The following is a 23316-nucleotide window of genomic DNA, read 5'->3' as shown; positions in this document are numbered from 1 at the left end:
CTGTAGCTCTTCAATTTAGGGGAAAAAAAGATATTTTGCTTTTCTGTAAATGTAAAAGAAGAGCCTTTCCCTGAACCCTCCAGCACTTTGTGTAACTTTTTTTGTAGACCTTCCATACAGAAGGCTATGCAAAAAAACAGATAGAATATGTTGCAGCTATACATACCTTGCAGTGTCATCTCATTTGGGGCTTGAGCCAAAGCCTAATCAAGCAGGTGGGAATTTTCCCATTGACTTTATTGGACATTGGATCTCTGGTCGTTATGAATGATGTGCTTCTGCTGTATTAAACAGACCCACTGGATCAAGTCCTAGCCTACAGGGACAGCAGAAGGTTGGAGCCTCTGTTATAACTTCTGGGCTATGGGAGAGGCAGCCACCAGGCTTTGTTTCCCATGTGAGAGAGCTCCCCCGCTTAAAGCTCTGTCACAACAAACAAAAAATTTCATTGGGAGGGTTGTGCTCTCCATGAGCCAGTGCTATTCTTATTAATGTCAATGGGAGTGACGTGGACACACTGGTCTAAAACATTTTCAGCCCCACTCACTGACGCCAGTGAGGCTCCACGCATGGTTAAAATTAAGCACATACTTAGCAGATTAGCTTTACTGGGGTCACAGTGTTTGGCACATTACTAGTGAGAGCCTTCCTCAGTCTTGCAGTGACATGCCTATGGGCAGACTCGTGTGCCTGCATGGAGTTCATTTGACTGTAACAAGCCACATGGCTGGATATTGTGGAGGATCAGGGCCAAGAAGTACATGGTCCTCACTTTGAAATAGACAAAAATCTTTTGCAACTTTTACATGGTACCTCATCACACCAGCCAAGACACACTCTTTCCAATGTCCAGCTCCTCAAAGTAAGTTAGTTCTACGGGTTTAAAATAATTTCCTCCCCTCTTTTCTCTAAGAGTATCACCTGTGTCACTGGGGTGTGTGTATCCAATAAAATTCAGTGGCTTCAGATTACTGAAAACAGCTGCACTTGCTTCATGTGGGTTAGTGCATTCATGTCAGGCCCAGGGCTGTGGGTAAGTGCCAAGATTCTAGATCAGCTGCTTTACGGGAATGATACTGCTGTAATGAAACCCTGCATTATTGTATTGCAAGTATTTTTGCTTGCAGCTGGCTGTACTCTATATATTTTTACTGAGGTGAGATATAAGGATCTTGTTCTTAAAAATAGAAGTTTCTTTTGTGAATCACGCAAAAGCTTCATGTTATACATTCTGTCTGCAAAGGGTGCTTCTCTAGAAGCAAAGAGCTAATTTCAGGAAAAAATAGTTATTTTTTTTTAAAAACCATCAGAAGGAACAAAAAAGCTGAAGTTTTCGGAATCATGAACTGAAACACTTTCTGAGGGAGGCTAAAGTTAATTATTAAGCTACTACACAGCAGGAGCCAGGTGATTTTTCAGCAGCTAGCCACTTTCCAGTAGCAGGTTCTTCTTAAAGCTGTTCCTGTGATTTGGAAATCCTTTCTTCATACAACTAAAAGAATAGGCTTATATTTTTTTAAACTGAAGAAAAATGCTTCCCCAGCATTGATTCCCTACATTTGCATCAATTCGAGCCCCTTTACATTTCTGTTCATATACATTCTTTCAGATAACAGTTCTGTCAGGTTCTTCAGTTTGATGGCAAAAGGTAACTGGGTGCAATCATTTATCTTTTAAACTGTTCAATTGTGCCCTTCTTTGTGTTCTTGTTAATAATGCCAGATCTCCAAGGAGCTGTATATTGTGCAATTTTATCTCATTTGACCTTACCTGGTGTTTCCTTGGGAGGGGTGGAAAGCTGCAATACCAACCTACCTTAATTAAAACCTTGGTCTCAAAAGATGTTGTTATATGTGTTTTTATGAAGTAAATAATGAACGCACTTAATCATACTGCTGATTTGTCATGGCTTTTGTAGTTCAGAAGTGATGACACTGAGTTTTAAAGCAACTCTGAAAAGGTGCAGACAGATCTATGTATCTATTTGCAGATTTCAATGAATCATAGAGATTTCCTTTAATACCAAGGATGATGTATGTTTGCCCTACAAATAGGATAGAAGGTTTTAATACTGGTTCGGTGCCCATTGTGAAGATGTCTTAAGGTGGGTACATTGTTAAAGTTACTTGTTACCACTTCAGGATGTGAGAATACATTTTTTTCCCCGAGTGACTTTTTTTATTTTTTAACTGCAAAATTATTTCTAGTGCTTGTCTGCCACATTTGAAATTTACAATGGACAAAAGGATTATTCATCAAAGGCAATATAGTGAATTTTTCTGTTGTACAGGAAGTTAAAATGAAGGTATGAATTTCACATGTAATGCAAAATATTACTTTACACATTTTTTGCAATAACAAAACCACCACAACAGAAGCCTTTCCATGGCTAATAAAGAGATGGTTAGTTTATGCTGTTGTTTTCCTTGGAAGACTATCTCTGCACAAAACACTCTAAGCTTTTGTACAGAGATCCCACGTGTTCATAAGATCAGCCATACAGGGTCAGACCACAGGTCCATCTAGCCCAGCATCCTGTCTTCCAGCAGTAGTCAATGACAGATGCCCCATAGGGCGTAAACAGAACAAATAATCAAGTTATCCCTCTCTTGTTATCCATTTCCAGACTCTGACAAACAGGTGCTAGGAACACCATCTCTACCCATCATGGCTAATAGCTAAGGATGGACCTAACTTCCATGAATTTATCTAGCTCTTTTTGGAACCCTACTAAAATCTTGGTCTCCACAACATCCTCTGGTAAAGGTTCCACAGGCCTGCTGTGTGAACAAAAGCTTCTTTTTGTTAGTTTGAAACCTGCTACCCATTATTTTCATTTGGTGACCCCTCATTCTTATGGGAACAAATAACATTTTCTTATTCACTTTTTCATCATCAGTCATGATTTTATACACTTTTATCTTACCTTCTTTTGTCTTCTCTTTTCTAAGCTGAAAAGTCCCAGTCTCTTCATATGGCAGCCGTTCCAAACCCCTAATCATTTTTGTTGCCCCTTTCTGAACCTTTTCCAATGCCAGTATATCTTGCATCATGGTCTTTCAGTTGTCTCTGTGTGTCCGTGTCTTTTTTTTTTTTTTGTCTGAATCAGAGAACTCGGTTAGTCATGGCGGTTATGATATTCTCCCGTTATGCCCCTCAGTTGTTTGGCACCAAAGATGCATACTCTTGCTGACAATTCTGTTTTGGAGCACGATGGAATTCCATGTTTGGATGCTGTGTGGTTATTGGGACATCTCTTAATTTTTAAGATTGCATAGTGGGTGAAATCAGCATTTTACATGGCTTTTCATCAGAGTGAGGGGTAGTTCAGCTAGGTAAGATCCTGCTTTAACAAGTTGTTAAAACCAGCTGCATCTGGGAGTTCATAGCTGTTATTCACAGCACATTTTATTTTTCCTGAGAAAATCTTGGTATTTTCAGCAGTAGCATTCACAAAACGTAATGCATGTTCTGCTCGTACAGAATGCAGCGAGTAGCATAATTTGATGATATTTTTTTCTTCCAGTTGAGAATGAGTGGTAATACCATGGTTCATGTTATTGATTTTCTGTTGGAAGAAGTCCAACTAGCCAGAGGCAGAAAGGTGAGGCAGGGCGGAAATGTCCTCTCACCAGTGTCATCTTTGTTCCTGTGCAGTAATACTTCCTTCAACATCATACTGCCCCTTATGCACATATACAAGCACATGATAAGCTTCGTAAGTACAATCGAGTGCTAGCCTTTGTCTGTGAGTCTAACAGACTTATCATTGATTGGCTAATATCAGGCTCAGTGAACCTGGGTATGTTCAGTGGAGAAAGGATATTTTACAATTAAAAAAGTAGAATGCTACTATGCTACTGATGATAATGTTCAGAGAATCCTAGTACAAGGAGCTGCAGTTATGTACCTCCAGCAGTGCAGAGGCATGTTTAAAAGTTCCACTGTTGTGACAGTTTATGAGTATTTGCAACATTTTATTTATCTTGTAAAAATAACTAAAGGCCATCAACTAAAAAAGCATTTTGATCTTGCACAGTTGGAAACTACTTATATGATTAGCTGTACAGAGTTGTAGAAAATTAGCAAAATCCCCTCCCAGACTCCTTCAAACCTCAGCAGAGGGATTCAGAATTTTTTAAGATGAAAGATCCCTTTTGATGGAAAAATATAACTATACAAGTCACTTTTTGATGGTCTGCTGGGTAGAGTTGAAATCCTGGGTCTTAAGTTGCAATAGTTGGGTATCTGTTTTGCTGCTACATTTGCTGAGTGTTGTGCTGATTTTTGTGTGGCATGCCTATGGGTGCTATCCATACACAAATTGTCTGTCTGTAAAACTGTTGTCAGGACATCTTCACCTCATGTATAAGCTTTTTTCATTTTGTATATGAAAGCCAAATAAATATAATATGCCAATATATTTAGGATGTAATAAACCATTACGCAATAGTTCTTCCAGTTCACAAAGTGTCGAAAATTGTACCCATAAACTGCCTGAGACACCCTGCAGTTGAATATAGAAATCAAGCCCAACATAGCAAAGGCAGACCCATTTGGAGTAGATTGAACATCTGTAGTAGGTCTGGTGTTCAGCAAATGCAAAAGGCATCCCTGGATTAAAGTACACATTTGTTCATAAAGCACATTGAATTCCTTTCCTGATCTGCAAGATATAGTTTAAGCCTTCAGACACATCCCCCGAAATGCCACATCCGCATGGAGACATTAATTAATACAGCTTCTGTGGGAGCATTCCAAACTACAGTCATTCTGAAGTGAGTCTAAAGTCAACGTTAGCTGAAGTTTAGTCAGATTTTGGGGAAATGTCCCAAGCTCATTACCAACTACATAAGAAAAATTGATTCCCAAAAAGCCACCAAAGTCTGTTACCTATTTCAAGAAAGACTATAAACCCTTCTGAATATAATTTGTAGCAGTGTGGAAATGGTTTTTCTTTGAGAATTGCACATATGAGAACAAATGTGTCACTCTTCTTTTAGAAATGTGTGTGGATGAGATACCTTTCCTCTTCCTTCACCTTACTACACTGTACAGGTGTGAACCAGGCTTTGGGATCTCTTTTATAAGTTGCCATGCTCCAAGACAGGGAAAGAAAAGAGGTTCTCCTGTCTTACTCACCTACTTGTTATCTCCTTGGAGTGCAAAGTATGAATATGGAACTTTCTGTGACCTGATTTTTCACTCTTTGGGTTGCTATCTTGGGGTGAACAGAACTCTCAATTACCCTGTTACTCCTTGTGCTGATGCATCAGCTCCCTATCATCAACCAAACTCCTTAGGCATCTGCCAGCCCTTACTTTGCTTTTAAGATTAATGATGGGTGTAGCCACTGTCAGTGTGCCCCTCTGAGAGTGCCCCCTTGCCCTGGACACTCACAGAAATTCCCAAAGGAAAACCCCAGTTTGACTGGTAGTGAAATAATTGAACATTCTTTCTTTCATTCAGGATCTCCTGTGGCAGTCTTTATAGACCAGTATTATGACATCTGGGTGGGGTGTACACTGCCAGGCCAGTCAGGCCATTACAGTCATTACAGAACAGTGATCCTTTTGCCAGCTGGCACTAAGGAGTTCTTAGACCCTTCTGTACATCTCTGCTCATTTTTGCCCTGTCAGACTGTTTGCTGTATAGATGGTAACAGGTACATTAGTCATTGTTGTGTCTTGTCAGTTGTCATGATGCTCTTCACACTATGTTTCCATTCAAGTTGATGATTGCAGTATTGAGTCGCAGTGCTGCAATGGCCGTGACCTTCTGTAATTAAAAATTCAGTAAAATAATTACAAGATCCCATTGTCAGGGAACAGAATTGCATCTGCACTTGCCCTTCAATACTACGCACGTCAGCTTTTGCGTTTGCTTTTTTTCAACAGAATTTTTAGAACTGTCTAAGAAACCCTGGGAATTTTCAAGGGGATGGTGACTTGAGGGGTGAAGAGAGGGAGCAAAGGAAGAAAGACTGAAGATTTGGTGAAGTCTACAGGTTCCTACATGGGGAAGAAATTTCTGATAGGAGATGTTTCATTAATTTAACAGACAGATTAAGCAGAGGTTATTGGCCTGAGTGGCGCATGAACCACTGGCTGCCTCCCATCCCCACTCCTTCCACCTGAGGCCATCTTCCACCTTATGGTGGGGCTAGGCAACATGAGATTTGGGAGCTGCAACTATGCCACAGGTGACTCCACTCTATGGTGTGTCCAATGAAGAACAATTTAGGCAGTGGATGTGTTATTTAATTATCGTGCACACGCATCAATGATCCTTGTCATTGGAAGTTCCGGGATGTACAAAATGCTAAATGGCCAACCCCATTTCTCGGTGGTTTTTTTTTTTTTTTCCCAAGACCTGAGGAGACTGATCATCCGTTCTGTTCTTCCTGCATGGTGGCACAGGCTGCAGAACCAGTGACGGGTGCATTAAGCCTGTAACCATACGCAGAGGCTGGGGGAGGCTGTGCTAGGCCTGGCCCTGACCACACACCAACCCTGGGCCCTTGTTTTGATTGTGCTGCTGAGCTCCAGGGGCTTGGGTCAGACCACCTGCCTTCCCAGGACTGGGGAGGCTGCAATGGCATGGGGTGCTCTCCTTCCTGCTGCCTGAGGCTGTGGTGGGGGATCTGCAGCAGCACAGCCATGCACTCTTCCACCCAGTGCTCTGGGGCTGAGGAGGGGCATGTGCTGCAGTAGTGTTGTATGTTCTTCCACCAACCACTCTGGGGCTGGGGGCGCTGTGGGTACTAGCCAGCCTGGGGCAGGGGCTGGCAGCTGTGGGATCGGGGTCATGGAAAGGGCAAGGCCTTGAGTGGAAGAAACGGGGATGCACGGGTTGGGAACTACTGCTAAAAGTGCTTCCTGCAAAACACTTTGTGAATTTATACACAGGCATCAACAATGCTATTTAGTTGCAAGAGCCCTGTGCATGTGAGAGTGTAGAGCAAAATCTGAAATTCAGAGACCCGCCAACCAAAATCCTCTTTATCTAAAGGCTAAGGCTGTGTCTTTACTAGAGAGCTTACAGCTGTGCAGCTGTACTGATGCAGCTGCGCCTCTGCCAGATCTGTTGTGTAGCCACAACTCTCTGCTGATGAGAGAAAGATCTCCTGTCAACATCATTGACTCACCTCCCACAGCAGCAGAAGAAACTGTCCTGCCAACATAGCACACAGTTTTTTCACACCTGAGTAACAAATGTTTTGCCAACATAAGTGGTAGTGCAGACATGGCCTAAGCAAGCGTTGATATGTTTATAAAGCTACCTTCCTGACCTTTGCCTCAATTCTGAATCTAGGAGTAGGGAGAGAGTCCCTCCAAACGGTGTCATGCTACTCATTAATGATGTGTGCTAAGACCAGTGGAGCACCGAACTTGCTTTAATAATGATTCTGGCTAACGTTGCTGGCAGCAGCATGAGACCACTGCATTTTCTCTCTTTAGCTCCATAGCCTCATTAAGCTATTAAAACATCTGTGGGCTTTTCATGTAGTCTGCCTCCCTCTGGGATGTTTAAGTTATCTGACTGTCAGCATGGTGATACGGGCCATAAAGGTTCAGAGAATTACCTCAACGGTACGACAGCCTCTTCCATTTAGACTGGAATCCAAGGCTCCTTTTTTCCTCCTGAGGCATTCATTGAAATTCCAGGCATGATTCGTTCCTCTGGTTGTTTAACAGTGTCTCTCATGTTTGCCCTGATTCAAAAAATCCTCCTTTGTAGCAGAGATAACATGGAGCATGATGATATAATTGCAGTAAAGAGGCCCTGGAGCTTGCTGTAATAGGATGGTTCATCTGATGTGTACTGCCATTAGAAAATAACCCACATATGTATGTTCTCAGGGGATGGTAAAAAGGCTTTTAAGAATTACACTTTATGTAGTATGAAAGCTAATGAGCAAAAGAACTGAAGAAAAAATATTGCTGCAAAAGGCATGGTTCCACTTCGTGTCCTCTGCTGATCACCTGGAACGTGTCCAGTCTGAATGTGCTGTCATCTACCCAGTAATGTAATACTTTTCATGCAGTACAGTCAATTCCTCATCCCGTTTTCACAACATTGCAGTCTTTTTCGCTTTTCGTCGAAAAATAAATAGCATGCCAAAAGCGTAGCCACATCGAATGCAGGACTGAAACTGTTGCTGTATGCGTCGCAATATTGTGAGATAGCAATCTCTGATATAGTCCCCCTCTCTGACCGACAATAGATTTGGTAGGATAATATACCTGTGTGATCTCACTGAGAGGGTATTAAAATAAATCTCTGTTTTGCGAGGGCTGAATCATACCATTTTCATCCTTTCCCTGTGCCAGAGGCTACCTGGCCAGTATGCAGTAGGGGTATGCCAATGCCAACCCACAACAGGGAATATTGAACCATCCCAATGGTGCAAGTTGTGTCAGTCCGCAAATGCAAAACTTAAAGAAACCAGACAGGTCAACTTGTGTTATTTATTCTTCCATGAGGGCAAATTGAAGCTGAGACTTACCTTGTCAGTTTTGCAAAGGATGTGGTTTCCTTGAAGGTGAACATAGACCAGATTCATTGATGATGTATAATTTGGGGGTTCAAACTGGAGTAGCTCACATACTAAAGTAATCAAACTTAGACCAATATATGCTCTTAGACTCTTCCACAGAACTTCTGAATGTTGTCCATGTATCAGACAGAGACTGGCTAGAGAGTTGTTTTCCTGGAACACACAAATATATTTTGCTATTAGAATGAAAACGTCATGTTTGAATCTTCTTGGTTTTCTCTTTGGTGCCTGTAATGCCAGATAATATTCTACACTTACAAAGAGCAATATGCGGTTTAATGCCCTTTTAAGACCAAAAGGCCACGGAAGTAGTAGTAGTAGTAGTAGGTTTTAGAGGTTTTCATAGCAGCAGCATTGCTTTGGAGCCTGATGCATATTCTCTTTGTGATGAGCTGACCTAACACATTCCACCTTGACACCTTGCCTGAGAGTGTGAAGTGGAAACAGAAAAAAATAAGGGACCAGTATTTCAGAATCACTGACACCATAATTTAGAGAGAGTGAATGCACTAAGGGTTCCCACATTAATTTGTTTATCTCGGAATAAGATGTGCAATAGGATCTGTAGGTTTTTTGTGTGAGGCTTGTAACCGCAGTTCTGTATCTGAGTGCTGTAGATACATTGGTAAATTTATCCTCTAGGTATCCCTAGAAGTTAGAAAAGAGCTTGATTCCCACTTTACAGATAAAGAAGAGAAGCATGGTGAGATTAAATGACTTACCCAAGATCACACAGGATAGCTTTGAGAGAACAGAAGTCAGGTCTCCTGAGTCCCAGTTCAGTCTTCACCCCATAGCATATGTAACGCCGTCAGACCTGGGTTGCCAGCCCCAGAGATAGACCCTGTGAACATAGGGTCTAAAGCCCTGCACTCTACCACATGAGCCAAAGGCCAGCTGGCTGGAGAGCAGAGACTTCACTCACCCCAGATGAGGTCTCAGCACCTCTGGGTACTACACATATAAACAATTGTTTCCTGATGCAAGGCTTCTGTAAATACTGACAGGTTTTGGGGTTTAGTCTGCGTTCAGTAAAACCAATGAGGAGTTCGGTGGCACCATAAAGACTAACACATTTATTTGGGCTTCCATGATGAAGTGGGCTCCAGTCCATGAAAGCTTATGCCCAAATAAATTTGTTAAGCTGGGTCTACATGAGCCCCTTCGTTTCAAAAGGGGCATGTTAATGAGGGGGTTTGAAAGATGCTAATGAGGCATTGCAATGAATATGCAGCACCTCATTAGCATAAGGGTGGCCACGGAGATTCGAAAGTGATCTGGTGATAGGAAGAAGGGCTTTTGAAAACTGGGGGTATCCTTTCAGAAGGTCTCGTCTCCACGGGCAGTGCAGATTCGAAAAGCTGTACTTTCGAATTGCCTTGGCTGCCATTATGCTAATGAGGCACTGCATATTCATTGCAGCACCTCATTAGCATCTTTCGAACCCACTCATTAACAATGTCCCTTTCAAAAGGAAGGGGCTCGTGTAGACACAGGGTTAGTCTTTAAGGTGCTATAGGACTCCCTGTTGTCTTAATTGAATCCATAGCTGAGTATTTAATTGCCATGACAGTGTACTGTGTTTCTCAGGTAATGTGCAGCAGTTCCTGATATCTTGGGATACCAAGGGTCTACTAAGAGACAGTGAAAAATAGATTTTTTCAACAGGAAAAACACTTAAATGCTGTATTGTTCCCCCAGTCCATGTAAATATCTCCAGCCGGAATCCATGGAAGCTGTTTGTGCACATCAAAAGCACACTTTAGCCTTTTGCAATAAATTTTGAATGAGATAGTTCAGTCATGCATATTTACTCTTGCAAGCAGGACGTAGGATCTGATCCAACTTTTAAGGAAATCAGTTGGTTTTAAATTGGGCCCATGCAGCATATCTTGGGTGCAACAAAATATGTTTTGGTGAAGCATCTTTCTTCTGCTGCCTCTCACCACCAGAGTGACCCCAAAACATGTAGGCTTCTAGATGTCATTGTCTGAGGATAAGACTTATTAAAATGCTACATGTGTATGTTCAATATTGCAATGAAATTCTAGCATTCAAACAAAAGTAATTTGCGTGTGTATTACTGCAAAAAAAAATCTATATAGCTAAAAGGTGTGAAAATTCTCCTTTCCCCTCTGTGGGTTTTTTTTTTGCTGAAGCAGCAAACCATCTAGCCAGTAAATCTGATTTTCTATAGTGTTTACATCTTGCTCATAAGTCTTGTTAGGAATTAAGGAACTCACTTTGTTTAAAGTCTGTTGCTCATCTTTGTAGTTGTCAAATTCTTTTTGCTTTTCTAGTTTCATTATGCCTGTCATCGTCGTGGCATGTGTGAGCTTCCTGTATTTATGCATGTATTTCACATGTGAAAAGGCAAAATTCTGCCCTTGGGCAAAAGCAAGTGCACACCTATGAGTTAGAGTCCTGAATAAGGAGCTCAATTTTGGTATAAAATGATGCCAACTCATAATGTACTGGCATGCTGCAATATGGTGTCTTGTGTGACATCCATAATTCATAATACTGTTACAGCCAAAAGGATATGAATTGCTCAAAAAAAAGAAGGCACCAGAATCCATTCAGTATGAATTTAGAGCGAGCTTGTGGCTAGTCTCTCTGCATGTCTACACGAGAGAGTGATCCAGAAGGTGTTAGAAATAGGGTCACATTACGCTCCCCCCATATCCTGCAGTAGCTGACAGGACACACAGCACTGTACCTCTGTACAGTTTCTAGGAATTGGTAAAGACACTGCAAGGAATGGAGCTCCAAGACGTATTGGGCCTGATTCTCATTTACATGAATGCCCCTTTAGTTTGCTCTAACAGTGGCAAGAGGCTGAAAAGTGGGCCTAGATTACATTGGTGTTCACTTTGAACATCTTTGTGATAGCAGAGCAGTCCAAAGAGACCTCAGTGTAAATGAGAATCAGGCCCTTTGTGTCTTCCATTACAGCAGCAAGACACGGGAGTGACTGGAAGATGCAAAAGTGCTCTTGAAAAGACAAATTGCTTAATCTAAGCATTGGGGTAATAAAAAAATTATAGAAGGGGGCAGTTGTGCTTTTCAGGGCAGCCCATCTGTAATTTGACCCCTCACCAGCCCACCCTGCCCATACCTATCATAATCAGTGGAAGTCAATGCATATCACCAAGTGCTAACCAGAGCACTACTCCTTATGTAATGGTGCGTTTTGTGTATGAATTTTGCTCAAGCAGAGGTTACGAGGTACAGCATCCTAGTGGCAGGATTCTCATATATTCTGCATAAGAATGGATATATAGTGGTCCCACACCATAATAAGCTGAAGTCAAGGTTTAATAAGCATCCTTACCTGCCACTGAATTCATTCACTCAACGAGAAGTGAAAACATATAGAAGTAGTTCATGAGTAACTTTATGTAACCTCGCGATATCCGACAGATAACAAAAAGGTTTCCTTTGTTTGACCCCAGCCAACTAAGATACTGAGAACACCATTTGCCACACTATATAGGTGCATCTCATTTCCTCCTGATGTCCTCTTCTTGCATTCTCTTTCCCACTTCCACTGTGGGCCATCATCTTGATCCCCAGCTGACTGCCTTTGCAGAGTAGACTTAAAGTGTGTTAGTGCTTTAGGAAGAACAGGTGAACTAAAATGAAGTAATTCTGCTTCCAGTGTTAAGGGACTACAAATGTTATTGCTCTGTCTTTCAAATCCCCAATATGTGATACTAGCCTTTTTAATGTCTGGCTTTCCCCCAAATAGGGAAGATGCCCAGGGGCAGAAGAGAATGTGAAATACACACGTCTGTGATTTCTGCAAACTCAGTTTGTGTTTCACATTACTGATTTTGCCAATTTACAGGACTAGCGAATATGCTGATACCAGATTTGTATGGGGGGAAAAAATGGCTAATTAGTGTCTAATAATCCCAGTGCATTTCAGAAAGGTATGATGCTATATTCCATCCAAATTAATTTATTGCCAAGGGAATTAACTCTTTTTTTCATCGAGTTAGATTTGCTGGAGGAGCTGATCTCATATTGATTGGAAAAATATTTTTAATGTGAAGCAAGTCAAAGATTCTGGTCAGAGGTGTCATAGATTTCTCCTGTATAAAAAAAACTTAAGAGGAAGGCTATCAGCACACAACAGTATGACATACACAGTACAGTTGTTTACTTCATATTTCTTTACATAATCAAGGGAAAGCCCAGGTGATTATTTTCAATTTGTGGAGTATATTGAAAACGCGCTGTATTCATGAATATAAATTGAGCAGATGTGACACTTATATTATCACATGGAAATAACACTTTATTCAGTCTCAGTAAGTAACTCTTGTTTGCCTGAAGCATGCATATTCTGGGACAGCCACCACAATGTGCAGAGTGCTGTGCTGTGCATAACAATCTTAAACAACAAAAAGCAAAGAGGAAGAGATATCATTGAGGAAAAATAAGCTCAGATTTATAGCTTTCCTTCAATGGAGGTATATTGTAGTGGGAGTGGGGGATGCTTCTGTATGCTCCATGCCTGGTTTCTGTGCAGTATACCCCTCCACACACCTCCCACTGCTGTTTTGACTGCAGGCAGCCCACCCCATCCCCACCTCAGTAAGACTTCCCAGTACCCTTGTTCACATGACACCGATGAGACAACTGACACTGGCACATATTACCTCCCAAGCTTGTCACTGGTCACAGCTGGGTCTCTTCTTTCTCTCGTTTCTATGCCATCCTGGCCTGTAAGCTGCTACTCATTGCACATCCACCCCATCTCTTGTTCAGCCTTAAAGGGGCAGCACATTACAAAAGGAGCTGTCCCATTAGGAATTTTCAAACCGATCACGCTGTGGTGGCTTTGCATTTAAAGCTGATAGTAATCAAAAGCAGAAGTAATTTTTTCCCCTCTCTATGCTGTCTTGATCATTTGTATCTTGGCTTTATTTACACTGGAGCAAAGCAAAGAACCAGATTTCCTAAGCATTGAAGAAGTCACTAGGGCAAAATATGAGCAGTGGCATGCCCTAGCCACAAATCAGAGGCAACCATATAAAGAAACAAAAAAGCAATAAAGTAGCACTTTAAAGACTAACAAAATAATTTATGAGGTGATGAGCTTTTGTGGGACAGACCCACTTCTTCAGACCATAGGCATACCAGAACAGACTCATATGAAGAAAAGCTTTGTCAGGAAGCAGAGGTTTGTGTGCTTAGTGATGAAAATTGCTTTCCCATTCTCACTTCTGCTAGTACCTTCACCATTTACTATAGAATTGCTGGCTCACACGATAGATTACACAACAGACATTTCACCTATAAGTCATTTAAAAGTGAAATCCCTGTAAGACAAGGGTGGCTTTTTTGCCATTGAGCTGAGTGGGTCTAGGATTTAACTCGAAGTGGCCAAAAGTTATTAAAAAGTGATAGCTGTGCAGAGTCTAATGTCAAGTGTTGTGGTTTCAACTAAGTGTCCCTCAGGGATGTCTCTGGGTCAGGATTCCTGGTCAGTGTCTAAATGCTGTATTTTACCTTCTAGAATTGTCAATTCACCTCCATCCCTGAGCGTTCTAGTCACCTAGATTTTTATGTCTGGTGCTAATTCACTCAAAGGCCATGGGATTGCACAGGCCATGTGATGAGAGAGCTCATTTGTTCTTTAAACAGGGCTTTAGTTTTGCCTCCATGAATGATGATTTATTAGCTTGTTGTAAATGATTTCTTCTTCTAGGTTATCAGCCTGTCTTGCCTAATCAGCAACAAGGGTTCCAAGGACTCATGGGAATGCAGCAACCTCCCCAAAGTCAGAACCTGATGAATAATCAGCAGGGAAATCAGGTGCAAGGCATGATGGTTCAGTATCCAGCCATGTCGTCTTATCAGGTACTTACCAGCTGTGCTGAATTTCTCTCTTTGGAAAATACGTACTTACAGTAAATGGTAATGTCATGTCAAAATATTTCCTTGTCTATTTCTGGCTTCAGGTCTCTTTGTGCACATGTCTGAATCAAGTCTAGTGCACTCTATGTCCTGTATTTAACCTCCCTTGTAATTTCATTTTCATTCGACATTTAAGTGATTAATGATGGCTGAGCTGGTCAGCACCGCATTGGATATGAAAGAAGACTTGGTTCCTTCCCTGAGGAGCTGGAATTTGAAAGTGACAGAGAGAATGTGAGAGAAATAGTTTTGTTCATCCCTAGGCCAATGCAAGATTCTTCCCAACAATGCATTTGAGTGCTTTGTTCCATCCAGTTTTACTCAGCTGTGGACTGGGAATCTGAAACAATTTGTATGAGGGGGTGGGAGGTGCTGCAAACCATTGTCCCAAATTATAAACCCTGTATGTAAGGGGATCCACTTCCCACCAGGGTGTGCAGGAAGCATCCCTCATTCCAGCCTGGGTATCAGTGGATAGACTGTCCCACAATTGAACAGACGTTATGCTCAACTGTGATAGTCTATAGCTTCACAAAAAATAAGGAGTCCTATAGCTCCTTAAAGGAGTCCTATAGCTCCTTAAAGACTAACAAATTTTTATATTAGGTGGGTAAGACCTACTTCTTCAGACTGGAGAAGATAATAAGAATTCATGGTTTAGATATGGGGGGGTGCGAAGAGGGAAGGAGGAAAAAAAGTGGGGTTGGTCACCTGTCGTTAATAGGACCAGTGGAAGGAGTAAATTAAGTGGGATGGGTGCCATTTCTGCAAATACCAAAGGTGGAAAATTGCCATTGTTATGTGATAGATAATTGAGATCTCTGTCAAGCCCAAGGTTAAATGTGTCAAACTTGCAAATGAATTCCAATTCAGATATCTCCCTCTGTGGACTTGCAGTAAAATCCAGACTTTATGCTGTGTGTACTGGTAGACAGACTAGCCATTTTGAATTGTTTGTTAGACTTTGGGGAGGCAGGGAAAGAAGATATCAAGAAATCTGGGTAAAATCCAGTTGTTCAGCTTCAGCTAGATTCATTGAGGTATCACAAGAGCCTGTGTGGTGACAAGAGGGCCTATTTTTCTATTTTCCACTTGTTTCTAGAAAGTCAAATGAAAATGGATTCATTTCAAAAGCCTGTGGTGGTTGTGAGGCCTCTCCTCTCTTCCATAATCTGGCTGTACATTGCCTAAAGTGTAAGGATAACGCTGCTAGAAGTAAGGGTGGGAGTGGGGAAGGAAAGTGAGTGTGTGATAGAACTTAGTTGTTTTGGTTTAGCCCTGGGTTTGTGGGCAAAAGAACCACCTGTTTGGGTTAAAGACAGAAATGTGAGATAAGTGTAACTTCTGTGGATCCTTTGCACATACTGGTCCTGGCAAATTTTGGTTCCGCTAGCATCTGACAATCAGCTGCCAGGTTGATCAAACTTAATGTTATATCCTATATAGCAGTGGTTCCCAAACTTTTCAACATCACTGCCCCCTTTTGATTTTTGAGAAACCCTCGCACCCCCGCCACCTCTTCTTTACCATCATCCAACCCCCTTTTAACAAAAAATTCAATTTGTAATTTAAAATAAGCACAAAAACTTGATATAAAATGTTATTTGAAATTAAAAATAAGCACAAGTAGTTTTTCTTAGCCCCTTGCGCGTGCCTGGTGCAGCCCCAGCTGGCCAACTGCCTGAGCCCCTTTGCAGCTGCCTATGCCAGCTACTCACCCACCCAAGCCCTGGGCTACTGGAGATGCCAATCCAAGCTGACTGAGCCCTGCACTGCCGGAGCCAGCCAGCCACCTGCCCGCCCACCAGCCCGAGCTGCCCAAGCCCTGCAATGCTGGGGCCAGCCACCCAAGCCCCTTGAGCCCCACAAGCCGGCTGCCCAAGCCCTGGGAGCCCCCCTGCTCCAGCCCCTCTTCTCCCCCAAAGCCAGGCACCCCTGGTCCCTCACTCACTCCATCCCCCTCCTGCAAGCCAGGCACCCCCAGCCCTCATCTATCCCCATCCGTCTCCCCTTTCCCCTCCCCGCCCAACCTACACTCACTCCACTTTGCAGGAGGCAGCTAGCTCCATGTGGGTCTTCACCGGCTGCCTGCTTTTTATAGCAGCTGCTTCGGGTCGCCTATGTAAAATGGCAGGGGCTGAGAGCCGGTGATTTCTTCGGGTGGGGGGAGTTTGGGGGGGTTGGGTTACCTCACCCCCCCCCCAGAATTTCTTCATGCCCTCCCAGCTTCGGAAACCGTGCTATATAGTGAGGCAATTTTGAAAATCTTGGCCAGTGTCTTTCACCCATTTGAATCATAGCTAGACAATTCAGTGGTAATAGAAGTGGGCTAAAATAGGACTGTTGTATCAACATACTATGGGGTCTGCTCACAGCTAGTACACCTTCTCCTGGTCACTTCAGGGATCAGCTGATTCCAGGTCCAAGACCTCCTTTCTCCCTCCCACCACACTCCCTGCTTTCTCTTCCTGGCTCACGCTGAGTCAAGATGATCTGTGAGTATGGCTTAGCCTTCCAAGTCCTGTGCATCCCTTCATTCCAGGGCAGCAAAATCTTATCTCTGTGAATTGGCTCAGGCAGTCGTCCCATTCACTTCCTCAGTGGCTGGCAGAGGAAATCCGTCTCACTCTCTACTCCAGGTTTCAGGTCAGGGATCCTTTAATCAGCAGCCAAGATCTGTTCCATTCTGATTCTTACTCCCTTTTTCTCTGAGCTTTACCTAGACTTCTGCCCCCTTGTCCCCTTCTCTGGGTTTGTCAGTCACTAAACTCTGTCCTAGGAAGTAACTGTAGGCTACTGTGGCTCTGTAGTCCCTCAGACACTTCACCTAGAGAGTGATTCTGGACTACTTCCCTGTAGCGAACTTTCAAACTTTATAAAAATTAGCCCAGCTCCTTCCTCCTCCACTGGGTGCCCTCATGTTTCTTCCTCAACCCATTACTAATCAAATGTAGATTCCATAGTACAGGTTGAACCTCTCTAATCCAGCAATCTTTCATCTGGCAATATCTGTAATGTGGCATGATTTTAATTAGGCAGATGAACACTTTTCATGGGTGTGGCCAAGTTTACCCTGGTCCCATAAAGTTTGGTGGTGGCTTACAGCCACCAGTCCTGGCTGTCAGTGTTCTGTGATGTTATTTAGCAAATATTTACCCCTAAATGTTTTCTAAGAGCCCAGTAAGCAATGGAAGTGTTAGTAATGCTGCTAGACAATATTGACCTCCTGTAGTCCAGCAAATTCTCTCATTCAGCACTGTTTAGATAATGAGAGTGCTGGACTGGAGAGGTTCAACCTATAGTTCTACACTGGAAAAAGTAGCATGCTTGGTAATATACCTTGCATATGCAAATCAAAATAAAAGGGAATGGGTAGTTCAGAATACACTGGGGATTCTTTAATTCGTTTGGCTCTGATTTACCAATTTGTTTTTCAAATGCTGTCTTCTAGGTGCCAATGACGCAAGGTTCTCAAGGACTGCCACAACAATCGTATCAACAACCAATCATGCTACCTAATCAATCAGGTCAAGGGACAATTACAGCCACTGGAATGCCTGTTTACTGTAATGTCATACCTCCCACCCCACAGAACAATTTAAGGTTGATTGCCCCACACTGCCCCTCCAATAACGTTCCAGTTATCACTGCCAGCTGCAGGACAAACTGTGCGAGTATTAACAATACAGGGTGGCAGGTCAAGTACTGACACTGTGGCTTAGTGTGGATATACAAGGATAGAGGTGCATTATTTTACAAATAACTCATGGCCTTCAAATGAAGAGGAGCACAACAGCCTAATCAGGTGGGGACATAAGTATTGACAGTGCTCAAGCGATTGCTGCTGGAATTCTGTAAAAAAAAAAATTAAATTAAAAAATGTTTGCTGGTTAATGGTGCATATTTTGTCATGTCTGCTAGGTATGCCTTTATAGCTTAGCTAGTGACATGAATTCATTGAGGTAAGATTTTTTCCTACCACTGAACACCACTGTGTAGATTGTAATATCCCTGATTCGGATTAGTTTTGTACTTCGTGTTGAGTTTGTGAAGCTAAAAGTATTTAAAAATATATAATAAAATCACATTGTACCAAAGCTGTAATGGAAATTTAAAAAAAAATAACAAAAAAAAAAAGAATTGCTGAATGGAAGGAATAATTTATATACACGATAGAGTTTTTTTATGGACATATACTGTATTGTAGTGTTTAATCACAATAAAGCTATTTGACCTTATGGAGAAAGGTCATCTTTCTACCACCTGTTTGTTCTTCTCTCTCTTTTTGAATATTGTTCTCCTTTTGCATTTTGTGTTGTCTAATTTCTAGTCTAATTAGTGGGAAAGCTGTTTGATGGTGGGCTTCCTGCATTTGCTCAAGGAGAGTTGTTAATCTGTGTTTCAATATGCAGGTTCAGAGCCACTTTGGTAGAATGGTAAGATACTGAACAGATGCCCCATTGCCCCAGAAAGTACTCAGTGCAGCTGGGAAGGAGGATCCAAAGATGATCTTAAGACACATAAGGACAGCCAAACTAAGTCAAATCAGTGGTCCATCTAGCCCAAAAATCCTGCCTGAGCCAGTGCCAGATGACCAGACTAGGGCAATTTTGAGTGACCTGTCCCCTCTTGTTCAGTCCCAGCATCTGGCAGTTGGAGCTTTAGGGACACTGTTAGCGGATGGTGCATCCCTGATCACCTCGGCTAACAGCGACTGATGGACCTATTCTCCATGAACTCCTCATTCTTTCCCAAACCCAGTTATCCCTTGGGCCTTCACATGGTCCCCTGGCAAAAGGCTGTGTGTCATGAGAAGTACTTGGTTTGGTTTTAAACCAGTTGCCTATTAATTTCATCACACAACTCCTGTTTTTTTGTATTTTGTGAAAGGGTAAATAAACACTTCCCTGTCCACTTTTTCCACACCACTCATGATTGAATAGACTGCTATTGTATGCTCCCTTACTCGTCTCTTTTTCAAACTGAACAAACCTAGTCTTTTTAATTTCTTCATGTATGACAGCTGTTGTGTACCTTGTTTTTGTCGGCCACTCCGACTCAGAGCCTCTTCCCAAATCTACACCCCAGAGCAGCCTGAAAGAGGCTTCAACTTATGCTGACTGTGACAACAGGGTGTTGCATAGGCATTCCCAGACACACCACTACTCCTTGCAGAAGAAATGAGGCTGATTTAAGTGTTACGGTGGTGCTACCACAACACCTCAGGATCACACTGCTCTGCAGAGATTCTACTGTGGCTAGCTTGAGTGCCATTTTGCAGCAAGGGAGCAGTAAAAATTGTCCCACCCATAGCTCAGGGTCTGATCCATTATATCTAAGCAGCCAGCGAGCCTTCTACATTTGTCACGTTGAATCTTAAAACACATTCATCCTCTACAAAAAATTGAGTTGGCTGGGATGGCTGTTAAAAGGTTTATGGAATTCTTAAACTGTTCCTCACGATTACAATCTTTGTTCACTACACTATCCACTTCAGATTCATTTGGAAAGTTATTCTTCACATTGATTCTCTAAACTGTTACTTACTCACTGATGCAGATGGCTGTATTCCACCTTATAGATGCCTGCACTGAGGGCTGGGTAAACAGTTGGTGGAGGAATAACTCAGTGGTTTGAGCAGTGACCTGCTAAACCCAGGGTTATGAGCTCAATCTTTGAGGGGGCCATTTAGGGATCTGGGGCAAATAGATTAAAAAAATTTGTCAACGATGGTGATAGGTTGAAAACCTAATTTTCCATCAACATGCAGCTTGTCAACAAGATGTATTATTTCGTATTCTGAGGTGGGAAGAAAAGTTAAGTGTATAACTGTAGCATCCTTCAAGGAAGAGAAAAGATAGGGTTCAGAGGTAGTGAATACAAAGGAGAAAAGTATCAGAGAGGTAGACGTGTTTGTTTGTATCTTCAAAAACAACAAGAGGAGAATATTTATTCAAAACAACAAGACCAAGGAGAATACTTATTCAACGTACTACATACGTACATGTGGGCACACAGAGACAGGACCCCCTGTAGTGCTCTCTTGCTCCCAGACTAACTAGAGTTAGAGGCCTCTCTAAATCCTGCTCTGGACTCTGTGGTCTTGGAATGGAGAGTGAATTGCATGATAGTCATGCCAGTGAGATTTTCCCAATAGAGAGAAAGGGGGGATAGTTGAGTTGTTTGGTGTCTGCCTTGGGACTCAGGAGAGCTAGTTTCAATCCCTTGCTCTGTTGCAGTTGTTCTGTGTGGCCTTGGGCCCATCACTTAGGTCCAGATCCTTATGGCTATCTGGTCAACCCACTGACGTTGAAATTAATGAGTCAAGTAGCTTTGAGGGTCTATGCCCTAATATTTCTGGCCCAGATCTCAAAGGGGTTTCAGGAACTTAAGTCCCAGACTTAGACACAGTAAACAGTTAAAAGTCACTAGAGCAGGAGGACTGGACCCTGGATCATCCACATCCCAAATGACTGCCCTAACCAGTAGGCTTTAGAGTAATTCTAACTCTGTCTGTCTGTCTGCCCAGGCACTAAGTATCTAGCTAAAGTACAGAACAGCTTCAGTGGAGAGATTGATGGAGGCCAAGATCCAACTATCACGTAACCCAGGGCACTCTTCTGCAAAGTGGGAGACCTTGTTCAAATCATTTTCTTCCATCAGGCAGAGGAGGAAATTGACCCGAGATGAGCTTTGGTGCATATGCAGCACTTCATTAAACTAATTCTCACCTGCGGCAACTTTGAAGCGGCAAACTTCTAAGTGCTGGCTTGCATGTAGCCACGCCTAACCCATGGGTACTTTGAAGTGCCCAGGCTACTTCAAGGACTCTGTACTCCTCAAAATTTTATGGAGTAAAGGGGCTTTGAAGTAGCTCGGGCACTTTGAAGTACCCGCGGGTTAACCGCGGCTACGCTCAAGCCAGCACTTCGAAGTTTGCTGCTTTGAAGTTGCCAGGGGGGAGAATTAGCTTAATGAAGTGCTGCATACGCACCAAAGCACTTCACTAGTAATCTCCCAACACCCTATTTACCACACTCCCTTTGAAGCTAGGAGTTAGTGTAGACACAGCCCCGGAGTGCCAGTGCCTATGTTTAAGACCACCTCTTGTAAGAATTACATATTATTTTAGAGGGTGCAGTAAAATTGTTCTGATAAGTGGTAAACCTTAATCAGAATATCTACTAGGGCTACGTCTACACTACAGAGATCTTTTGAAGGAAGCCCTTCTGAAAGATCTCTTCTGAAAGAACTTCTTTCGAAAGAGTGCATCCACGCACAAAAAGGCAGATCAAAAGAGTAATCTGCTGTTTTGAAAGAAAGCATCTACACAGCCCCTGCTCTTTTGAAAGGACAGGCCAGGGATTGAATAATCAAGCCTCATGAGGACTGTTCTTTTGAAAAAAACATCCTGCGGAATGTCTACACACATTTTTTCTAAAGAAGCTTCTGAAATGGGGCGCTCTTCCTGAAACAAGAAAGAGCAGTTTCAAAAGGAGCACTGCATTCTTTCAATTTACTTTCGAAAGAAGGCTTTTTCTGGGTAGATGCTCCATCGGATCTTTCAAAAGAGCCGCCTTCTTTCAAAGAAGTAAATCTCTTTTGAAAGATCCGATGGAGCATCTACCCAGAAAAAGCTTTCTTTCGAAAGTAAATTGAAAGAATGCAGTGCTCCTTTTGAAACTGCTCTTTCTTGTTTCAGGAAGAGCGCCCCGTTTTTTTTCAAAAAATCTTTAGAAAGAACTTGCTAATATAGGTGCAGCCTAGGACTGAGTCTTTAATCAGTAAAACTCAAGAGTACCTCCAGAGAAATAAGCAGAGTTGTGAGTATAACAAAATAATGGGGAGAATCAGCCTTGTGATACAGCACTGGTATATGAAAAGGACAACCCAGAAGCCACACGTCCATTGCCTGACACCAACACAGCTTCTCCTATGTAGGGTCACTTTCCTGCAAGGAATTTTCTCCAAGCATGCTCTTCTGCAGCCTGGCCCTTTAAATTGGTCAGAGACAGGCAGCAGCAGCCCTACAGGGACCATTTTGTGTCTGTTCTACAGTTTGTTCCATCTGGTAAGTGCTGTCTCTGCATGTTATGTTCTTCCCTTTGTTTTATTTTTTTCTTCTTCCAGAGCCAATGGTGCACTCTCATAATCTATGTTCAAGTTGAAACTGTCTTTAACTTCATGGTACTCAGTTATGTTTCATCAGTGTATCTAGTTCTTTTTTCTAACCTGTTAAAGTCCTGGCCTTCACAACATCATCTTGGAAGGAGTTGCGCTGGTTGTCTGCGTGTTATATGAAGAAATACTTCTGTGTGTGTGCGTTAAACTTTCTGCCTATTAATTTCATTTGGTGATCTGTGGTTCTTACATTGTGGGAACACGTGAATAACGTTTGTTTGTTCACTTTCTCCATACCTGTCATGATTGTATAGATCTCTGTCATATCTCCCCCGTGCCCACCCCCTGCTTAGTGTCCATTTTTTCTCAGCTAAAAATTCCCAGTCTTTTCAATCTCTCTTCATATGGCAGCCATTCCAAACCCTTAATCATTTGTGTTGCCCTTTTCTGAACTTTTTCCAAAGCCAATCTATTTTGCATCACAGTACCTCAATTGTTTGCTGCTGTGATGGAACTGCAGAACACCAATATGTAAAATTACCTGTAAATGTATGTGGGCATTGAATTGTTTTATCTGAGAATAGCACCAGGCAAAAAGGGAAAAGGAACAAAAGATTTAATTTAAATTTTGTTGGACAATTCTGCCTTTGGTTTATGTGAGAGTCTCTCAAGCTTTAGAGTGGATTGAAAAGAGAAAAAAAAAGACA

At 42.3% G+C, this 23316-nt stretch overlaps 1 protein-coding gene across 8 annotated transcripts in view; it reads left to right on the top strand.

Moving 5' to 3' along the window:
• Window positions 1-18750, top strand: part of ARPP21 (cAMP regulated phosphoprotein 21) — a 292758-nt gene extending 274008 nt beyond the window's left edge. For 7 of the 8 annotated variants that reach the window (XM_074988190.1, XM_074988187.1, XM_074988189.1 and 4 more), the window contains 2 exons: window positions 14280-14431; window positions 17940-18750. In XM_074988190.1, the coding sequence (XP_074844291.1) occupies window positions 14280-14431; window positions 17940-18197 (410 nt within the window). In that variant the 3' untranslated portion in view covers window positions 18198-18750. Of the gene's footprint in view, window positions 1-14279; window positions 14432-14624; window positions 14723-17939 lie in introns of all 8 variants that reach the window. The other variant, XR_012644549.1, reaches the window with a different exon arrangement.
• The last annotated feature ends 4566 nt before the right edge of the window (window positions 18751-23316 follow it).

This window comes from Carettochelys insculpta, chromosome 2 (genome assembly GCF_033958435.1).
Source record: "Carettochelys insculpta isolate YL-2023 chromosome 2, ASM3395843v1, whole genome shotgun sequence".
NCBI classification, from domain to species: Eukaryota; Metazoa; Chordata; order Testudines; family Carettochelyidae; genus Carettochelys; species Carettochelys insculpta.
The sequence above is the reverse complement of the archived record's forward strand: the minus strand, read 5'-3'. Positions and strand labels throughout refer to the sequence as shown.